Below are 16,725 nucleotides of genomic sequence, written 5' to 3' on the forward strand. Positions count from 1 at the left end.
AAAAAAAAAAAAAATATATATATATATATATATATATATATATTACTTAATAGCGGCCCCCGGCAGCAGGTTGCGTTTGCCTGTTCTGCTTATCTGCCTGCAGGACTAGGGTTGAGCTCTCTGAGGACAAAGACAGTCACAGTGACCATTGTTGCCCATGGCCTGGCACCAGGCCTGGCAGAGTGGGCTCCTAACACTGAATAGAGAAGATGGGGTAAGGGGGTGAAGACTTGGGAACCCTGGGCAGAAAATATTTAAAATGAGCAGAAGGATTCACTGCCTGGTTTGAGCATTGAATAAAACACAGGGAAGGGTTGCTTTAGAACCAGGTCATGATCTTGGTGGTCTCTGGATATCCTACCCCCGAACGTTACAAGACTTCTGAACAGTGTTAAATCATACACAAAAATTAATTAGTCTTGCCCTTTTTTCCGGGGTATCTATAACTTTTATCTGATATTCAGTGGAATCTAGCATTTCAGAAATACATACAAGAACCACTACTTTAGAAATATTAGTATTGTAAAAACATGGGACAGCTTAAAAAGTCTGGGAGGAGAGGGACCTCGTGGAGCTGGCTGCACGGTCCAGGCTTGGGGGTGAGGTAAGAACTGGACCAGGGGTGAATGGTGCTTAAACGGAGAGCAGGCAGCCAGGGAGCGGCTTTGTGAAAACAGATTGAGCTCGGGGTCCCAGGCTGCTCAAGGCAAGGGACGTGTCTTGTTTAAACCTGCCCGCTCCCACCTCTGCAGTCCCACCGCAACCAAACAGCCATAGTGCAGGCTCAGGGGGTCTCAGGACTGCTGGCTGCACCTTGGGTCCAGCTGACCAAGGAGGTTTACCAGATGTCCACCGTGGAAAGCAGGAGTTGGGCGGAAGTGGCGGGCAAGTGTCAGGTTTCAAGGGTAAAGCCCAAGGTGATAGCAGAGAAAGCTGCCCGGAATGCAGAGGTCAGAGTGAGTCCTGTTTCTTGGGAGCCGGCTGCTGGGAGGAGAGGGTCGGGTGGAGCCAAGCCTGGAACCAGTGTTGGTGTCATGCACGTGGAGAATGCCCGTGTGGACGTAGGGAGGAGAGGCAGGAAAACATGGCATCTTGGGTGGGCACAGTTAGCATGATAAGGGAAAGGAAGGCTTAAGGGGGCGAAGGAAGGCGCAGTGAAACAGTGTGCCATTTTGAAGAAGCAGTGGTGAGGGAAGCCAGACTTCAAGGAGTCAGGAAGAAACGCAATGAATTTAAACCCTCTCTCTGGATAGGAACCTTGTCTGGAGAGGTCTGCAGCGGTCTTGAGCAGACCTGACCGAGCTCTGTGACTTCAGCAAGTTACTTAACCTCCCCCTGTGCCTTGGTTTTCTAATCTGTAAAGTGGAGGTGGTAGGGACACCACGTGCCTCAGCGGATTGCTTAGAACCCTGAACGCGTTGCTGAAGGTGGAGCTTGCAATAGCCGCTGACGGGTAGTGACCTCGGATGAGTATTTGCTGTTGAGACTATGGCTTCAAGGGTTAAGGAAATAACTCTTTAAGGAATAATGGGGTTAAGAAAAGGTGTAGGGAAGCAGGTATGAAAGATCTTGGGACCTCTAAGGACAGGAATGAAGCAATGGAGAGGGAGGAATGAGTGGAAGTGACCTGGCCAAGACACCTGAGAATGAAAGATGGAACCAGGACAAGCTAGGAAGGTTCATTTAGCGAGAGAGGGGAGCCCGTTCCTCTAGGGATGGAGAGAGCGGAGCCCGTTCCTCTAGGGATGGAGAGAGCGGAGCCCGTTCCCCTAGGGATGGAGAGAGCAGAGCCCGTTCCCCTAGGGATGGAGGAGAGGGGAGCTCGTTTCTCTGGGAATGGAGGAGACAGCGAGAAGACCAGTAAAGGAGCCGTGATGGTGGAGTCCCAACAGTGATGCCCCAGGAAGCTGACGGCCAGATTTCTGCCATTGACGTTACCTCCCACCTGCCACCAGGGGACAGTGATCTGTCCGTGTGCCTCTGCATCTAAGGATGTGCGTCTGTAGGAAGCACCTCCGGCCTGGTAGGGGGAAAGTCGCTGAGACACCGAATTGCCACATTTCTCGCAACTCCTTAAAGCGGTGAAGGGAACTTCCGCCTTTTGTGAGTGAGTGTCCACCCACAAGGAGTGCACACGGTTGACACAGTCGCGGGGGGTCCCGCGGTGTCCAGTGCCGTCTGGGCTGCCCTGCAGGAGCCCTGGGGTGGCCCTTCACCCCCTTCGCAGGAGAAGCTCCCCACAGCCTTCTTCTTCCACGTGTAAAGGGTGCGTGCAATAACAGGTGATGTTTCCGACCGTGCAGAGGGGCGAGGGTCTCTGCCTTAGGGCGGCCAGGAACGTGCATCGGGGTGCTCTTGGGACCATATGTATTTCTCAGATACCTTAAATTGAATGTTTTTACGTTTCTCAACATACGATAAAAATTCCTAGAACTTCGCAAAATAAACATATTTTCAATTCATTTTGATTTCCATTATCTTTATATTTGAAATCATGTCACTGTTCTGCTCAAAACCCTGCAGTGGCTCCCCATTTCCCCCAAAGCACAGGCGAGGGTCCTCACGGTGGCCCACGAGCCCCCTCCTCTCCAGTGCCACCTTCCACGGGCCTCCCCCACCCACACCGGCCACCGCCACTGCGGCCCCCTCTCCGTTTCTGGAACACACCAGGATCCCTCCTTAGAGCCAGGCTCTGGCTGTTTCTCTGCCCTCATTACCTTCTTACTCCTCTGCCATTTTCAAGTCTTAACTCAGTGTCCCCTGCTCAGTGAGACCTGCCCCAGCTACCCTGTTTTAAATGACATCCCCCATCACTGCCACCTCTCCCAAACCTCCTAGCCTCGATGCCCCATGTTCCTATTCTGTCTTTCCCATAACTCTTACCAGCTTCTGATGGACTCTAGGTTCTAGCCTGGCTGCCATGTCGCTGCCACTCTACTTTAGAGGGTTCCCATTGGGGGCAGGAATGTTTTATCTGTTTCTCCTCAATCAGTGGTGGCTCCCAGCATCTTGAAAAGCTGCTGGCTCACAGTCAGTGCTCAAAAAATCAGCTGAATGGGTGCAGTGTGCTGCACAGAACCCTGACTTTGGACTTAAAGATGCTGAATCGTAAAATGAAAACTTTTCAGGATTCCAGAGGCACGCACCACCTGTTTTTCCTGCGCATGTTCAGTGTACTTTTCCACCCTGGTTGAATTATATGTGCGTTCTGGTTATTTAGTACCACTTTGGCCTTCTCTTTGATAAAGATACAAATGGACATAATACATTGAGAGTTTCACTTACAGTGAATAATCACGTGTGCACTGGTTTTGAAACTTTTCTAAGTGGCTTCAGTGAATCAAAAATTGGCAGGCCTGCTATATCGACTTCCAAACACTGTCACTGGACATTGGTGAGAGAGAGAAAAAAATAGCATAGAATTTTTCACTGATAATAAAACAAGATGAAGTTACAGTCATCTGTAATGTTGAGGCCAGAAGAAAGGATCAGGAATCCCTTATCCTGTGCACCCACAGGAGTCAAACCCATTTCAGATGATATTTCCAAATGTATTCTTAAATGCATCGTTTTCATTTCTAATATATCAAGGTAATTTTAAGAAGAGAAAGACTACTAAAAAGCATAAACTCACCCCTTTCCTTTTGCAGAGCTCCAGTCATGCAGAGGAGACGAGAACTTATCCATAGCATGCTGGTGATAGAAAAATAAATGCTTGTTTTTAAATAGCAGGTGGCACAGTAGAGCCAGGGGGACTGAGCCCATCTCATACCAGAGGCTCTGGGCCTCCAACCCAGCAATGCAGTGATGGGATGTTACTTGCAGGACCTCGTGTGATGTGGGAGGAGCGTGGCTGTGCTGTTTCTGCATACTCTATTTTGTAAGTGCTCACTCTTTGCATTTTTTTTTTTTTTTTTTTTTTGCCTTTTCCGGTCCAACGGCAGACACGGGGCTGGGTGACTCCGTATGCTCCAGCCCCAGTATCTCCAGCACCACCAGCCCCAAGCTCGACCCGCCCCCCTCCCCTCACGCCAACAGAAAGAAGCACCGAAGGAAGAAAAGCACTAGCAACTTCAAAGCCGACGGCCTGTCCGGCACTGCTGAAGGTAAGGGCTCCGGGGTACCCAGGGAGACAGTCTCCACTTCGGAGAATTCTTTTGTTATTCTTCAAATGTGTGAAATTAGACACCCTTAGCACCACAAATGCACAGTAATGCTGGTCACCGAATGTGCTTTCTGTTTGCAAGGTGGCACTAGAGGGCTGAGGGCCCTTGGGACCTTTTCGTCACTGTCTGATTCTCATGTTTCTCAACCAAATCCGCTCTCACTCGGCCGCTGTCGCTGGCAGCTGGTAGGAGTGCTGGTCTCCCAGCCACGGGCCTGATCCGGTTCTGAGGTCTCGCCCACCCTGGCAGCCTGGGCGAGTGTCCTCTCCAGCCAAGGCGGGCCATGCTGCGTGACTCTGCTGGGGACCGTGCCTACTTCTAGTTTAGGAATCGTCTCTGATATTGGTGACCCTTAACTAACCAGACACCTGCCTTGATTTCAGCTTTTAGCAACGTGTTATGATAAACACGTCTTCTGTTCATGTCCATCAGCTCTTTCTGGTATGTGGGCTCTATTAATATTCCAGTTGTCACGGCTCATTGTGAGTCTCCTTTCACCTGACTCCTTCCTTAGTTTTTATTGCCACTGATGACGACCTGAGCTTCCTGAAGTGGCTCCTCCAAGTGAATTCCCTTTTTTTTAAATTCCATAGATGTAAGTAGAGACACGTGAGTGCACGCATACACACACACACATACACACACACCCCCCACATTATGAGAGGTAAAATTAGTGCAGTTGTAACAAAGGAGTACTTAAAAGGAAAAATTAAAATTTGAGAACCTTGTTGTCGGAACATGAATTGTTGCCTGTGAGACCAGCAGTGGTAGGAGACCGTGGTTACCTGTGAGACCGGCAGTGGTAAGAGAGTGTGGTTACCTGTGAGAACGGCAGTGGTAAAAGCGTGTCTTCAGCAAGGGTCTTGTGCCCAGGGGCAACCTTTATGGCTTCCGTCCTTTCTCTGTGGCTGCCATGCTTTTTCCAGATACTCTGCTCGATTGAGGGTTCAGACCCGCGAGCTATCAGACAGTGGCCACACTGAGGGAGTGGCCTGTCCCCTCCGCATATCCAGAGCACAGTGCATGAACCCAAGGTGCGCGTGTTAGCAGGGAAGGGGCAGAGCGTGGGGGGTGTGTTTCCATAACGCCCGAGGCGGGGAGCATCATTTCTTTCATCATCAGGAAACTGATGTTCAGAACTCTGAGTAGCCCACCAGCCTCTGCAGAACGGCTGGAAGCCTTTCTCCTTCATGACATTTCTTCCCGTGTTGCCTCCTATAAGCTTTCTGTAACATACATTTAGGCAATAAAAACTGATTTTTAGGCCGGGCACGGTGGCTTACACCTGTAATCCCAGCATTTTGGGAGGCCAAGGCAGGACGATCACGTGACGTCGGGAGTTTGAGACCAGCCTGGCCAACATGATAAAATTATGTCTCTACTAAAAACACAAAAATGAGCTGGGTGTGGTGGCGCATGCCTGTAATCCCAGCTACTTGGGAGGCTGCGGCGGGAGAGTTGATTGAACACAGGAGGTGGAGGTTGCAGTGAACTGAGACCACGCCACTGCACTCCAGCCTGGGCGACAGAGTGAGACTGTCTTTAAAAAAAAAAAAAAAAAAAAAAAAGATTTTTCTCATGTCGTGTTAAGTGAGGATAATTCCATTTAGTCAGCGATGGTGGAAAGTAATAGTTACGGGTCAGAGCAGCCACAGGTGCCACTGACCTTCCCACTGAAAACAGATTCAGCCACAAGCACTTTGTGTTGGTAAGACTCCTTCAGACAACCGTTTGGCAAAAATCACCCTGGCAAGGACGTGCAGCCACCCTTCCCTGACTGGGAAGAAGGTTAGCCTCCCCCAGGGTGGCAGCCTGTGCCCTCCACACCCCCAGGCTGCACACACAGGGGCAGGGTTTAGATTCCCTTTAGGGTCAGGCCGTGTGCTCATTTTCACAGGTACACGTCTTCTTGCGTTTGTTGTGTGTTTCCAGTCGAGGTCTATGGCTTTTTTTAATGCACAGCCTGGTAGGAACTGACTGTTGCCACTTAGATACACTTTTGTTATCCCACTCACGTGTTGACTGCTGTGTAAACAAGTGAATGGGGGCGGGGGGGGGGCGGCGCTACCATAAATCAGTAGCATTTCTGCACATTTAATTGAGCAGCTGGTACTACCTAATGTTCCCTTCAGCACTAGTGCGTTTGAAGGAAGTTTGACAAGTGACCGTGACCATGTTGGACGCCTGATGTTTCGAGTCTACTTGCTGAGTGAGTGGGACGGTATGTGGGTGCCAGGCAATAGTGGATACCAAGGCTGAGACAGGGGCTGTGTCCAAGCAGCAACTGGGGACCCCTTTCCTTAAAGGGTCTTACTGCTGAAGTGGTAATACCAGCAGAAAGTGTTCAGGCACCATGGAAACTCCGAGATTAGGAAATGGCAAGTGTCTCAAACATGGATGTGTAAGTGGGTGGCGTGTGTTTGGAAGTCCAAGGCAGAGGCTTTGAGGGATCCACCCACTCTCTAATTAGGAGAGCCTGGTCTCTATGTCAGCGGCTATGACATCTTTCAATAGAAAATAAGTCATAAGTTATTTATAAAAAGAATGTATCATTTTTCTCTGGGAAAAGTTACCTATCAGACTACAAATGAGACTATATATGAAACTGTCTATATATTTCATTTTTTCAAAACCACGTTTTCCCCCCAAATTGGAACATCTCTAAAGCCAGAACATATCATTGTAGATTCAATGATATACGATGTTTTTGACAGTTTTATTTACTGTTAATTCCTTGAAAGTACATTGTGTAAAACACCCAAATTAAACATTCTGTTCTTAAAATTAAAGCTAGTTATATATGTTTTGTTTTATTTTATTTATTGGTTGATTGATTGTATTTTTTGAGACAGAGTCTCACTCTGTCACCCAGGCTGGGGTGCAGTGGTGCGGTCATGGCTCACTGCAGCCTCGACCTCCCAGGTTCAAGTGATCCTCCCACCTCAGCCTCCTAAGTAGCTGGGACCACAGGCAGGCACCATAACACCTGACTAATTTTTTGTTTTTTTGTAGAAACAGAGTTTCACTCTTTTGCACAGGCTGGTCTTGAACTCCTGGGCTCTAGCAATCCTCCCACCTCAGCCTCCCAAAGTGCTGGGATTACAGGCATGAGTCACCACACCTGGCCTGTATTTTATATTTTAAGAATACTGTTTAATTATAAGAAACCATTTCTACTTCTCTTTCCTGCAAGGCTCTGTGACTGGTTACTACTAGTGTGTTCTCTGTCACCTGACCAAGTGCTGAAAAGTTGGAATTACAGATATAAAAAATTGTATAGAAGATGTGTGTAAAGTAGTTGAATTTTATGGTTTTTAACATACCCTATTGGAACAAATAACTAGGTTCAAATCTCTTTAGAGTATAAGAAAAATAAAATTCCATTGAAGTCAGCAAATTCTTCAGGGTACTTTGAATCCATTGGTCAGTAGAATCCATTGAGGTCAGCTGATGAATCTGGAATGGGATGGGGCTCGCAAGCTGGCTCGCTGGGGACAGGCTTCCTGGGACGGTCTGCAGAGGTGCGGGGAGAGCGGTGGGTTTGGTGTAGAACCTGGGGTGTAATGGGGTGGAGAGAGGGCAACTATCTGGGAAAGCTTCCAGCTAGGATCTGTGGCCTTCAAGAGAGACACATCCAGCTGTGGTGACTGGGAGAGTGAGGGTGACCTCACTTTTCTCCCTCCCACTGGTCTCCAGTGGCCCCTCCTTGACCAAATCCAACCAGAGGCCAAAAGGCCTGGGAGCCCAGGATGCCAGTTCACATAGTTGGCTCCCAGGACCAAGACAAAACCAATGGAAGCCGTAGAGTGTTCGTTGTTCGTCTTTCACAGCACCTCCTGCAAGCCCCTGCAGCCTGTGCCATGCCACTCTGCTGGTGGTCCGCAAGCACAGGAAACGAAGCCTCTAGAGGGCAGGGGTGTGTGTTCCCATCCATCATCCCCCAGAGTCTGGCTTTAGCCTGGCCCAGGGAGCCCTCGCGGCTTCCTGAACAGACCTCAGCACCCTTCCCCAGCTGTTCGCGACAAGGACCCTGCCAGAAGGTCTTCCTAGACTCCCAGCCAAGTGCAGAGGTTCTCACTCTGGCTGTTTCTTACCTCTGTGGCGTGCTCATTCAGAAAGTAAAGGCTAATGGTAGGAATCATCAGTATCTGCTGCTGCAAACCCAGAAACGCTGTATCTGCACGGGGCTGTCAGGGTGACCGGTGGAAATAGGGCCGTTCCTGCCATTGAGTTTCTCCCTGCACAGGTCCTTGCTGTGCTCTTTTTGCTGAAGAACGGCCACTTTGTTCTGCACCAGATGGCAGAGGGTGTCAGACCCCAGCCTGAGGAGAGCATTTATTTTCTTAGATTTACAATTTAACATGAATCGGATGAATCTGGAAAGTTGCAGGAGCAGGGACTGTGACTGGAGAATCCCTTATCTTGTGTATATTTTGGGTCCTGAGGATTACCAGGAGAGGTGTGGATGACGGAGCCCACCACTAGGCTCTTACATCACAGACGGGCTGCTGTGCTGCCTGGTCATTGTAGACCAGTGGAAGGAGCTTGAGATGTGACTGGGCAGGATGACGACGGGCCCTGAAGCCCATGCGTGGAGGCAGCGTGCAGTGACTGGAGAAAAGGATGGTGACGAGGATGAGGCCCATGAGGCATGGTGACTGTGACCAGCTGGTGGAAGGTCTGCCGAGTGAAGGGCATCCCGACTTGTCCTGGATGGCCCAGGTGGTAACCATGGGACCTGATGGGTGGAAGCCTCAAGGAAATGTATTTTGGTTCTGATATTAAAAGCTCTAGGAAAAGCTCTGTGAACCAGGGCCACCTGAGAGGGAGTGACCCTGACTCTGCATGGGGTCTGCATGGGTTGGACCACGGTAGAGGAAGCCAGGCTCTGGAAGGTGATTGCACCACGGCCCTGGATTCCCGACCAGGTCCGAGTTTAAGGGTATGGTTCCAGGGAAAAGCACCTGGAAAAGATCTGGGATTTTCCAGATCTTTAATGGCTTGTCACCTCTTGGCATTGTCTTTGAATTACAATACTTTCTGGGCATCTTCTTATCTCGGGTCCAGTAGTGAGGTTGTCATTGCTAAAATGAACGGTCTCTGCAGTCCCATTCTGTGGCCCCGAACCTGGTGGTTCTCGTTAGTTTTATAACATTCATGCAAGTTTGCATCAAGTGCTAATTTCCCTGTTTCCCCAGTGAAAAGGCTGAAATAGAGAGAGGTTAAGTGGCTTTCTTGTCCAGGGTCAGATTGCTGGTAGGTGACAGAACTGTCTCTTGATTCTCTGCCTCAAACTCTTTCCACCAGGCAAAAAGCAAGTCTTTGAGGTATGTGGAGCTGCTTTTGAATCTGGGAGTGGGGCACACTGAATAGCTTCCTTGATATTTCTCAGATTCCATGTAAAGACACTGACTTTTATATGTCTCATAACATCTAGAAGTTGTGTAGCAAAGATCTTTCTTTAAAAATGCAGGACCGGGCTGGATTTACCCAATCTTATTATACGAGAGGGTATGCAGAAATCCTGGTGTTTCCCCCCCCTCGGGTTCACACCGCTTTGTTCTGAAGGTCTCAGAAGGGAATTTATTTTATCCTTCTCATCTTGTTCCTTTGGTTGTTCATTCTGGTCTTTATCGCACCATTGTGTGGTTGATCCTGGATGGATATTGAAAGATTCTCCTGTAGAGGGTAAGTCACAAACGGGCCTCTCACTGTTGTGGTAGAAAATGAATTGCTCATCACAGCTGCACTCACTGAGCAATGAAATGTTGACAAATTTCATTAACTCCAGAGTTGCAGAGGTCACCCAGGACTTAGTTTCCCTTCACTCTTTCAAAGGAGAACCTGAAATTGTGGATCATTTTATTCTTTCATCAAATGTGAAGCAACCAGCACAGGGAGAGCGTCGTGTGTTTGGCTCCATGGGAGACGTTGAGAAATGAAACTCAGTTCCTCTGTCTCTCCAAGGAGTTTAGAGCCTGATTATGGAGATAAGAGATGCAAGAAACTAGAACGAAGATGTCAGGCAGAATATTCGAGAAAGGCATGGGAATTCAGAAGAAGCACAAAAACGCACTGAGTTGTAAAAGTTAGGGAAGGCTAACCTGTTGTAGAGCTTAATTTTTATTGTGCAAATTGAGCACATAATGGTTGTCTTATTTAACAAAACTGCAGAAAGCATTACTTTTTCATTAAATGTTGCCTATTTACAACTTTAAACACCAGTGGTGGTGATTTAATTAGTCACAAAATGGAGTTTTGTTTTTACTTAGATGCTAAGAAACAGATGTTGCTATTCTTGATCAGTTACCTTTTACCTTAGGACTTTCTTTTTTTTTATTAATTAGTTGATGTTTTGGAAGGCACTTTGGAGAGAAATTAAAGAATCGTGCATGCATAGCGTACGGTGTTGTTGTTGTTTTTTTCTTGCATATTCATTATTACAGAAAAGCAATACGTGGGTGCGTGGAAGCTCTCAGTGAATCTGTAACCATCCAGTTAGATGGACTATCATGCAGCTTGAGCCATTGCTGGGCAGTTTGGGGATTTCGCATGCCCTGATTGGGAGGACAGTGTGTTTGTTTTGTTATTTAGAATATAACAAGGTTGTAAGAGTCTTATTAGCACAAGGTTCTCATCTGTTCTCACTCCTGGGGTGCAATTAGTATGCACGTGATGGTGAGCACATGACTGGCAAGGTGTCAGGGCCTGGAAACTGTTACCTTCCAGATTTATATCCGGTCTACAGGGGCTTTCACATTGAATTCTGTGTTACTTGGAGGAAGCTGGCGGGGAGATCCAGTTGCACGAGTGTTAATGTCATTCCTCCCTCGGGTTTTCTCCTTTTCATCTCTGTCAACGTTCCACCGGCACCTCCCGTGTCTGCTCCTTGTTTACCATTGGCAGCTACCATGGAAAGGGAACAAGAAGTCTCCACAATCAGCTCCATAAAAACTGCATAATCAACAGTACTTTTGGATACAATAAGGACTTCTTAATTGAACTTCCTTATTGATGAACCACTGGTTAGTGCATCTGAACAGTTGAGTTGAACAGTTCATTATAGCGAATGTGGAAAACCAAGAATCCAACCATTTTCCTGGGAGATACACTGGCAATGCAGTCATTGGACTCTGCTAAGGGTATCAGGAGACTGGCTGGGTTTCATCACCCTTGAGCTGTCGTGTATCCTGGTGGACTTGCCTCCTCCCCACGAACTAGATGACTTTTCCAAAGAACAGTTTGCTCTCAGGTTGTAACTCCAGCTTCCAAGAGAATGAACGTGCTGAAATTGAGTAGATCATCTGGGTTTACTGTAGACATTGACATTGTAGATTGGGCACAGTTGACTCAAAAGCCATCCTGCAGGGTACGGTCCGGCTGCCACAAACACACACAAGCTGTAAGCACTCTCAGATCCTTTGTGGAAGCTGGCAGGTCGGAAATAAACGAAGATGAGTCGATCACAGCAGGGGCAGCCAGAACAGAGGATTCCCATCATGATGAACCGATGCACAGAAGGATTTTTGGTAGTGTGGTTTTGTTTGTTTGTTTTTAATTTTTTTAAGCACACGCAAACTTAAAGGGATTAGATTCAGGTCCAAGAACGTTCGTTGAGCACCTACTGCACTCGAGTTTTGTCTGATGCTGGATGGGACGTTAACTGAAGCAGCCCAGCCATCAGGACGCACATAGACCAGTGGAGAAAGCAGAAACACACTGGGAAACTTGGATATGCAGGAGCACAGGGCACCCCCAGCTGCCTGGAGGACCTCAGGGAGGTTCCCCAAAGGGCAATAGACACTCACACACGTTCTATAGAGAATGAAATATCTGCTATTCCAAGGAGGAAAAAAGGAAACAATCTGAAAAGTCAAAACAAACTAAATCTTGTAAGGAGGTGTCTTGGAGCTCCTGGGGGCACCTAGGCAACTCCTGACGCCACAGACAAACGTTTGAGCTCCTTAGCCTCCTGCTACACAGAAGCATAAACTCACCTTTGAAAAATGCTGACTACTCACAAGGTCCCTTTCTAAGATACAGAAATGTGACGGACCTTACCTCCCGTTTTTAGCTAGACTACGAGATTCTCTCCTGCAAGTGAGGCTCGGTTAGCATGAGCTGTTCACAGGCTCCGGCGTCCACCGGCAGAGAACTCAGGACACCATGTTTTCCTCTGTGCACCCTGGGAGTAGAATTCGGGCTAGCTTGGGAGACCCTGCGTTGGTCGACTTTCATCAGCATCTAGGATCTGTCTTGAAGTCATTTTCTTGATGGTCTCAAAATGTTTGAGCTCTCAGGCTCTTTGGATGTCATTTAAGTCACGCTGAAATTATGGTCCACTCCGACCAAGGTCCTGAAGCCGGAAGAGGGGCTGGTTCTGGCGGCCAGTGCTGTTCAACTTGTGTCTTCCTTACTCTTCTAAATCCTTATCTACTCTTTTATACTTTCTCAGCTGCATGTATTTTACACACAAAGTACAGGGATGCAGATTGAAATGTTCCGCAGCAAAGTATGAGAGGTTCTCATCTCATGCACGAGGGCATTTTTCTCGGCCTCAGCAGCCCTCAGATGTTCCCATGCTCTGTTAGACACGTGCGGCCCGGGCTTCGGGAAGTAGAGATGCCCAGGGGGTTGTATTTTCAGATGTTCTAGCTGAGCTCGCTTTCTCTTTCCTCCCAGCCCTGGCAATCATGAAACTAGGCAGTGTTTTATCTCACAGGCAGTGGCGACTTCGTTCCTCTGTCTAAAGATGTAAAACAAAAGGGATATTGACTAATGTAAAACTTAGTCTATGTGGAAGCAACTTGGCAAATGGGGAGGATGAAATAAAATTGCACCTACCGTTTGTCTTAGCCTGCCATATCAAAACGCCACAGACTGGGGGCTTAACCAGCAGAAACTCATTTCTCATGGTTCTGTAGGCTGCGAAGTCCAAGATCACGGTGCCAACTGACTGTTCCTAGGGAGAACTCTCTTCCTGGCTTGCAGGTGGCCCTTTGTTTGCTGTGTCCTCATGTGGCCCTTCTGTGGTGTGCACACACACAGAGAGAGAAGCTCTTCTCTGTCTTATAAGAACACATATCCCAGGCCGGGCGCGGTGGCTCAAGCCTGTAATCCCAGCACTTTGGGAGGCTGAGACGGGTGGATCATGAGGTCAGGAGATCGAGACCATCCTGGCTAACACGGTGAAACCCCGTCTCTACTAAAAATACAAAAACTAGCCGGGCGAGGTGGCGGGCGCCTGTAGTCCCAGCTACTTGGGAGGCTGAGGCAGGAGAATGGCGTAAACCCGGGAGGCGGAGCTTGCAGTGAGCTGAGATCCGGCCACCGCACTCCAGTCCGGGCGACAGAGCAAGACTCCGCCTCAAAAAAAAAAAAAAAAAAAAAGAACACACATCCCATCATGAGGGCCCAGCCCTCATGGCCTCATCTAACCCTCATCACCTCCCAAAGGCCCAGTCTCCAAATACCAGCACGTTGGTGGGGTGAGGAGCTACAACATGTGAATTTTGGAGGGAGACAAACATTCAGTCTGTAAAACCATGCGACTTTCTATTCCTGGTGGGATTAATGTCCCTGTGGCCCCTACCCACCCACTCACCCACTCACCATATACCATTTAAGGAAAATATTTCATGGGCTCTCTCAGGTCAGAAACTGCTTGGACAGATCACAGCTGTCCTTTCCCCTTCACTCTTCCCTCCCGAGTCTTGGATTTGTTGTCAGGAGACATCATCCAATGCAAAGGAAGGACACCATGGATTTATTTATTGCCTGCTCGTAAATGTGCGCTACCTCATTGCATCCTTAAAACAGCCCTGTGCGGTGTTGGCAGGTGTGTGGTGGCATTTCTGTTGTCACAAATGAGGAAGAGGGTTGAATAAAGTTGAGTAATTTGCCCAAGGCCAGTAGATGAGTGGCCTCTGGGACTTGGAAGTCTGTATTTTGCTTTGCATTTCATCTGTTAACCTGGAAAAGCCTTCAGGGGATTGGAGTGGGAGGAGAGCCTTCTGCAGGCCACTGACTCTCAATCCTGTGGCTCTCAGAGTTGCTTCTCCCTCTGTACATGTCCATTTCTGCAGCACAGCAGGGCCGTGCCCACGGATCCCCACCACTGTCCTTGAGAACTGGGAAGCAGTCATTCCTTTGCTGGTTTTCTCAGGAGGCCTGTTGGGTTGTGGTATGGCTTCCTTGCAAATGGTGCATGCACACTCTGACACGTTTTTTAAAAAAGATGTAGATCACTGCTTCAGCTGCTTTGCAGACAGTTAGAACCTACAGGATTAGATGGGCTGTGTTACAAGGGGACATCTCTTGAAATTTTTTTGGACTTACGGACATTTAATTCAGATGCAGTAAACCCAGTTTTCCTGTTTGTTTTAAGATTGATATGCCTTTTTTTTTTTTGGATGAGGGAAGTGTATTTGTGTCCTTTTTGAGATGTGGTCTCACTGTGTCGTCCAGGCTAGTCTCAAATCCCTGGTCTCAAGAGATCCTCCCATGTCAGCTTCCTGAGTTGCTGCCATTTACAAGCATGTATCATCACAGCCAGCTAGAGTGCACATTTTTAAGGGCAGTTTGAGGTTGGAGGGAGGAGGGTGGCGATTGATTAAGCCCCCCCATCGTTCATTTGAATCCTGCATGGCTGATTTAAGTGTTAATCAAATGCCTGTCTTGCCTGGCTGCGGGGTCTGATCGTAGTTACTGACTCGCTCTCATCTTATCAAGATGGATTATTCATGCTTTGGAGAAGGTGTAGTTGAGATAAACTTTGTGTGTTTATTTAGTAATCTTTAGTTAATGTAGTAATACCCTCTTGGCTTTCCACTCCACCCCTTTCTCATCTCAAACATACCATAGGCACCAGGGTGTGGAGCCAATGAAAGGACAGGCGCAGTGAACGCTCCGGCAGGCATTGCCAGGCACGCACACACAACTTCACAAGGGCCTCTTGTGCACGTGGGACATGGAGAAAATTGGCCATTTGTCTGTGGGGTAATGGGCTTTGCTGCAATATGAAAATCTATCAAATGGGTAAAATCAATGACATTGTATCAGAGTTCATGAAAAGTGCCTAGTGCACACAGTTTAATTCTATTTAATTTTTTTAAGCGGAAAAAAGCAAAGGAAAAATGTTTTAGTTTTCTCTTAAGCTGATTTCGCTCTGCTTTTTCTTAAAAGTGCCTTTCTAGTTGTCACACAGTGATGTGATCATTATCTGCCACCTCGTCGCCTTGCTGCCTCTGCATGCAGTAAAATACAAAAAAAAGAGAGCGAGAGAAAGCAGGGGAGCTTGTGAAGTATGACTCCCTATCCCAAGACTCATTGCCTGCGATTCGTACCGCTTGACAGTAATGATCTTATTACAGTACTGTGGACCTTGAAGAGATTTCATGAGGAGAGTGAAAGGACGAACCTCCGTGTAATCAAGTGGCGCTGAATATTCCACGCGTTTTTGATCACACACTGATTGGGCACAGTTTTAGCCCATCTTCTAGTCAATTATGCATGGCCCCTGTGCTCCTCGAATAGTCGGAAACATTGATGGCTGTTGTCTGGGTTTTGGCAGGCAGCCAGGGGTTTGAAGTGCCTTGTACATCGTCATCCCAGGATAAGTGCTTTTTAGTTGGAATTGATTACCTTTCTTTGGGTTTTGCTTAATAGCAAAACTGCGTTTGGAGAGGGCTTCAGGTGAAAAATGGACATATTAGCCATTGAGAGCATCCGAACTCCTAGTCAATTTTTAGGCTTCCCTTGTTTCCATCTAATTTCTGTTTAATGATACAGTGTTTGATAATATTTAAGACACCTCACCGTATTTGCCGCTGAGCACACATGTTGAGCATCGAGGACAGGTTCAATTATGTGGCCACCGTGTTCAGGTTCCCGGATTGATCCGGGGGAGGCTCCAAGCTTTGAGGAGATCTGGCGGTTAGTTGCCATCTTGGCATGAAAGCATTAATTATCTAAAGATATTTTCATTTGCAGGAAAATCGGCAGAGAATTCTTCCTACTGTTGAGTGGTCGCTCCGTGTGACCGTGGAGCTCATGTCAGCATTGCTGGGTTTGGGTTCAGCCTGCTACCCCGTGCCCAAAAGGCTTTCTCCCATTGTTTCCTCCCTCCCCTTGCTATTGATCTTGAAGTCTGGGGACGTTTGAAAGGATGGGATTGTTTCCTACCAGATTGAGGCATGATGTTGCCTGTTAGGAAAGTCAGACAATTAAACCAATGTTACTATGTAGAAGTGAAAACTGGTATAAACCAAGTTTTTTTGCCTCCTCATGTTATGCTCTTAATTCTGATTCTTGTCTTAAGGATTGTCTTAGAATTATTAGGACAATTTCTAAGGTTGTTTTTTTTTTTAACATTTTGTGCAAGGCTTAAGGAATTGGACACCCCAGAGTATGTGATCACTGTGAGATGTCTCTCAAAGTCTGTCTTGAACTCGCCAAGACACACTGCCTGGGGGCCTCTGGTCACTAAGCTTATGTGAGGGATGAGAGTCCTAGCATTGCTCCAGCAGGTATTTCAATCACTTGATTTGACTCTTCTTCA

The 16,725-nt window shown here is 47.6% G+C and overlaps 1 protein-coding gene across 2 annotated transcripts in view; it reads left to right on the forward strand.

The window, feature by feature from the left end:
- Positions 1-16,725, forward strand: part of AGAP1 (ArfGAP with GTPase domain, ankyrin repeat and PH domain 1) — a 630,727-nt gene that overhangs the window by 466,532 nt on the left and 147,470 nt on the right. For both annotated transcript variants that reach the window (XM_023228734.3, XM_023228735.3), the window contains one exon: positions 3,945-4,106. In XM_023228734.3, the coding sequence (XP_023084502.1) occupies positions 3,945-4,106 (162 nt within the window). The remainder of the gene's footprint in view (positions 1-3,944; positions 4,107-16,725) is intronic.

Source organism: Piliocolobus tephrosceles, chromosome 11 (genome assembly GCF_002776525.5).
Source record: "Piliocolobus tephrosceles isolate RC106 chromosome 11, ASM277652v3, whole genome shotgun sequence".
Classification (NCBI taxonomy): domain Eukaryota; kingdom Metazoa; phylum Chordata; class Mammalia; order Primates; family Cercopithecidae; genus Piliocolobus; species Piliocolobus tephrosceles.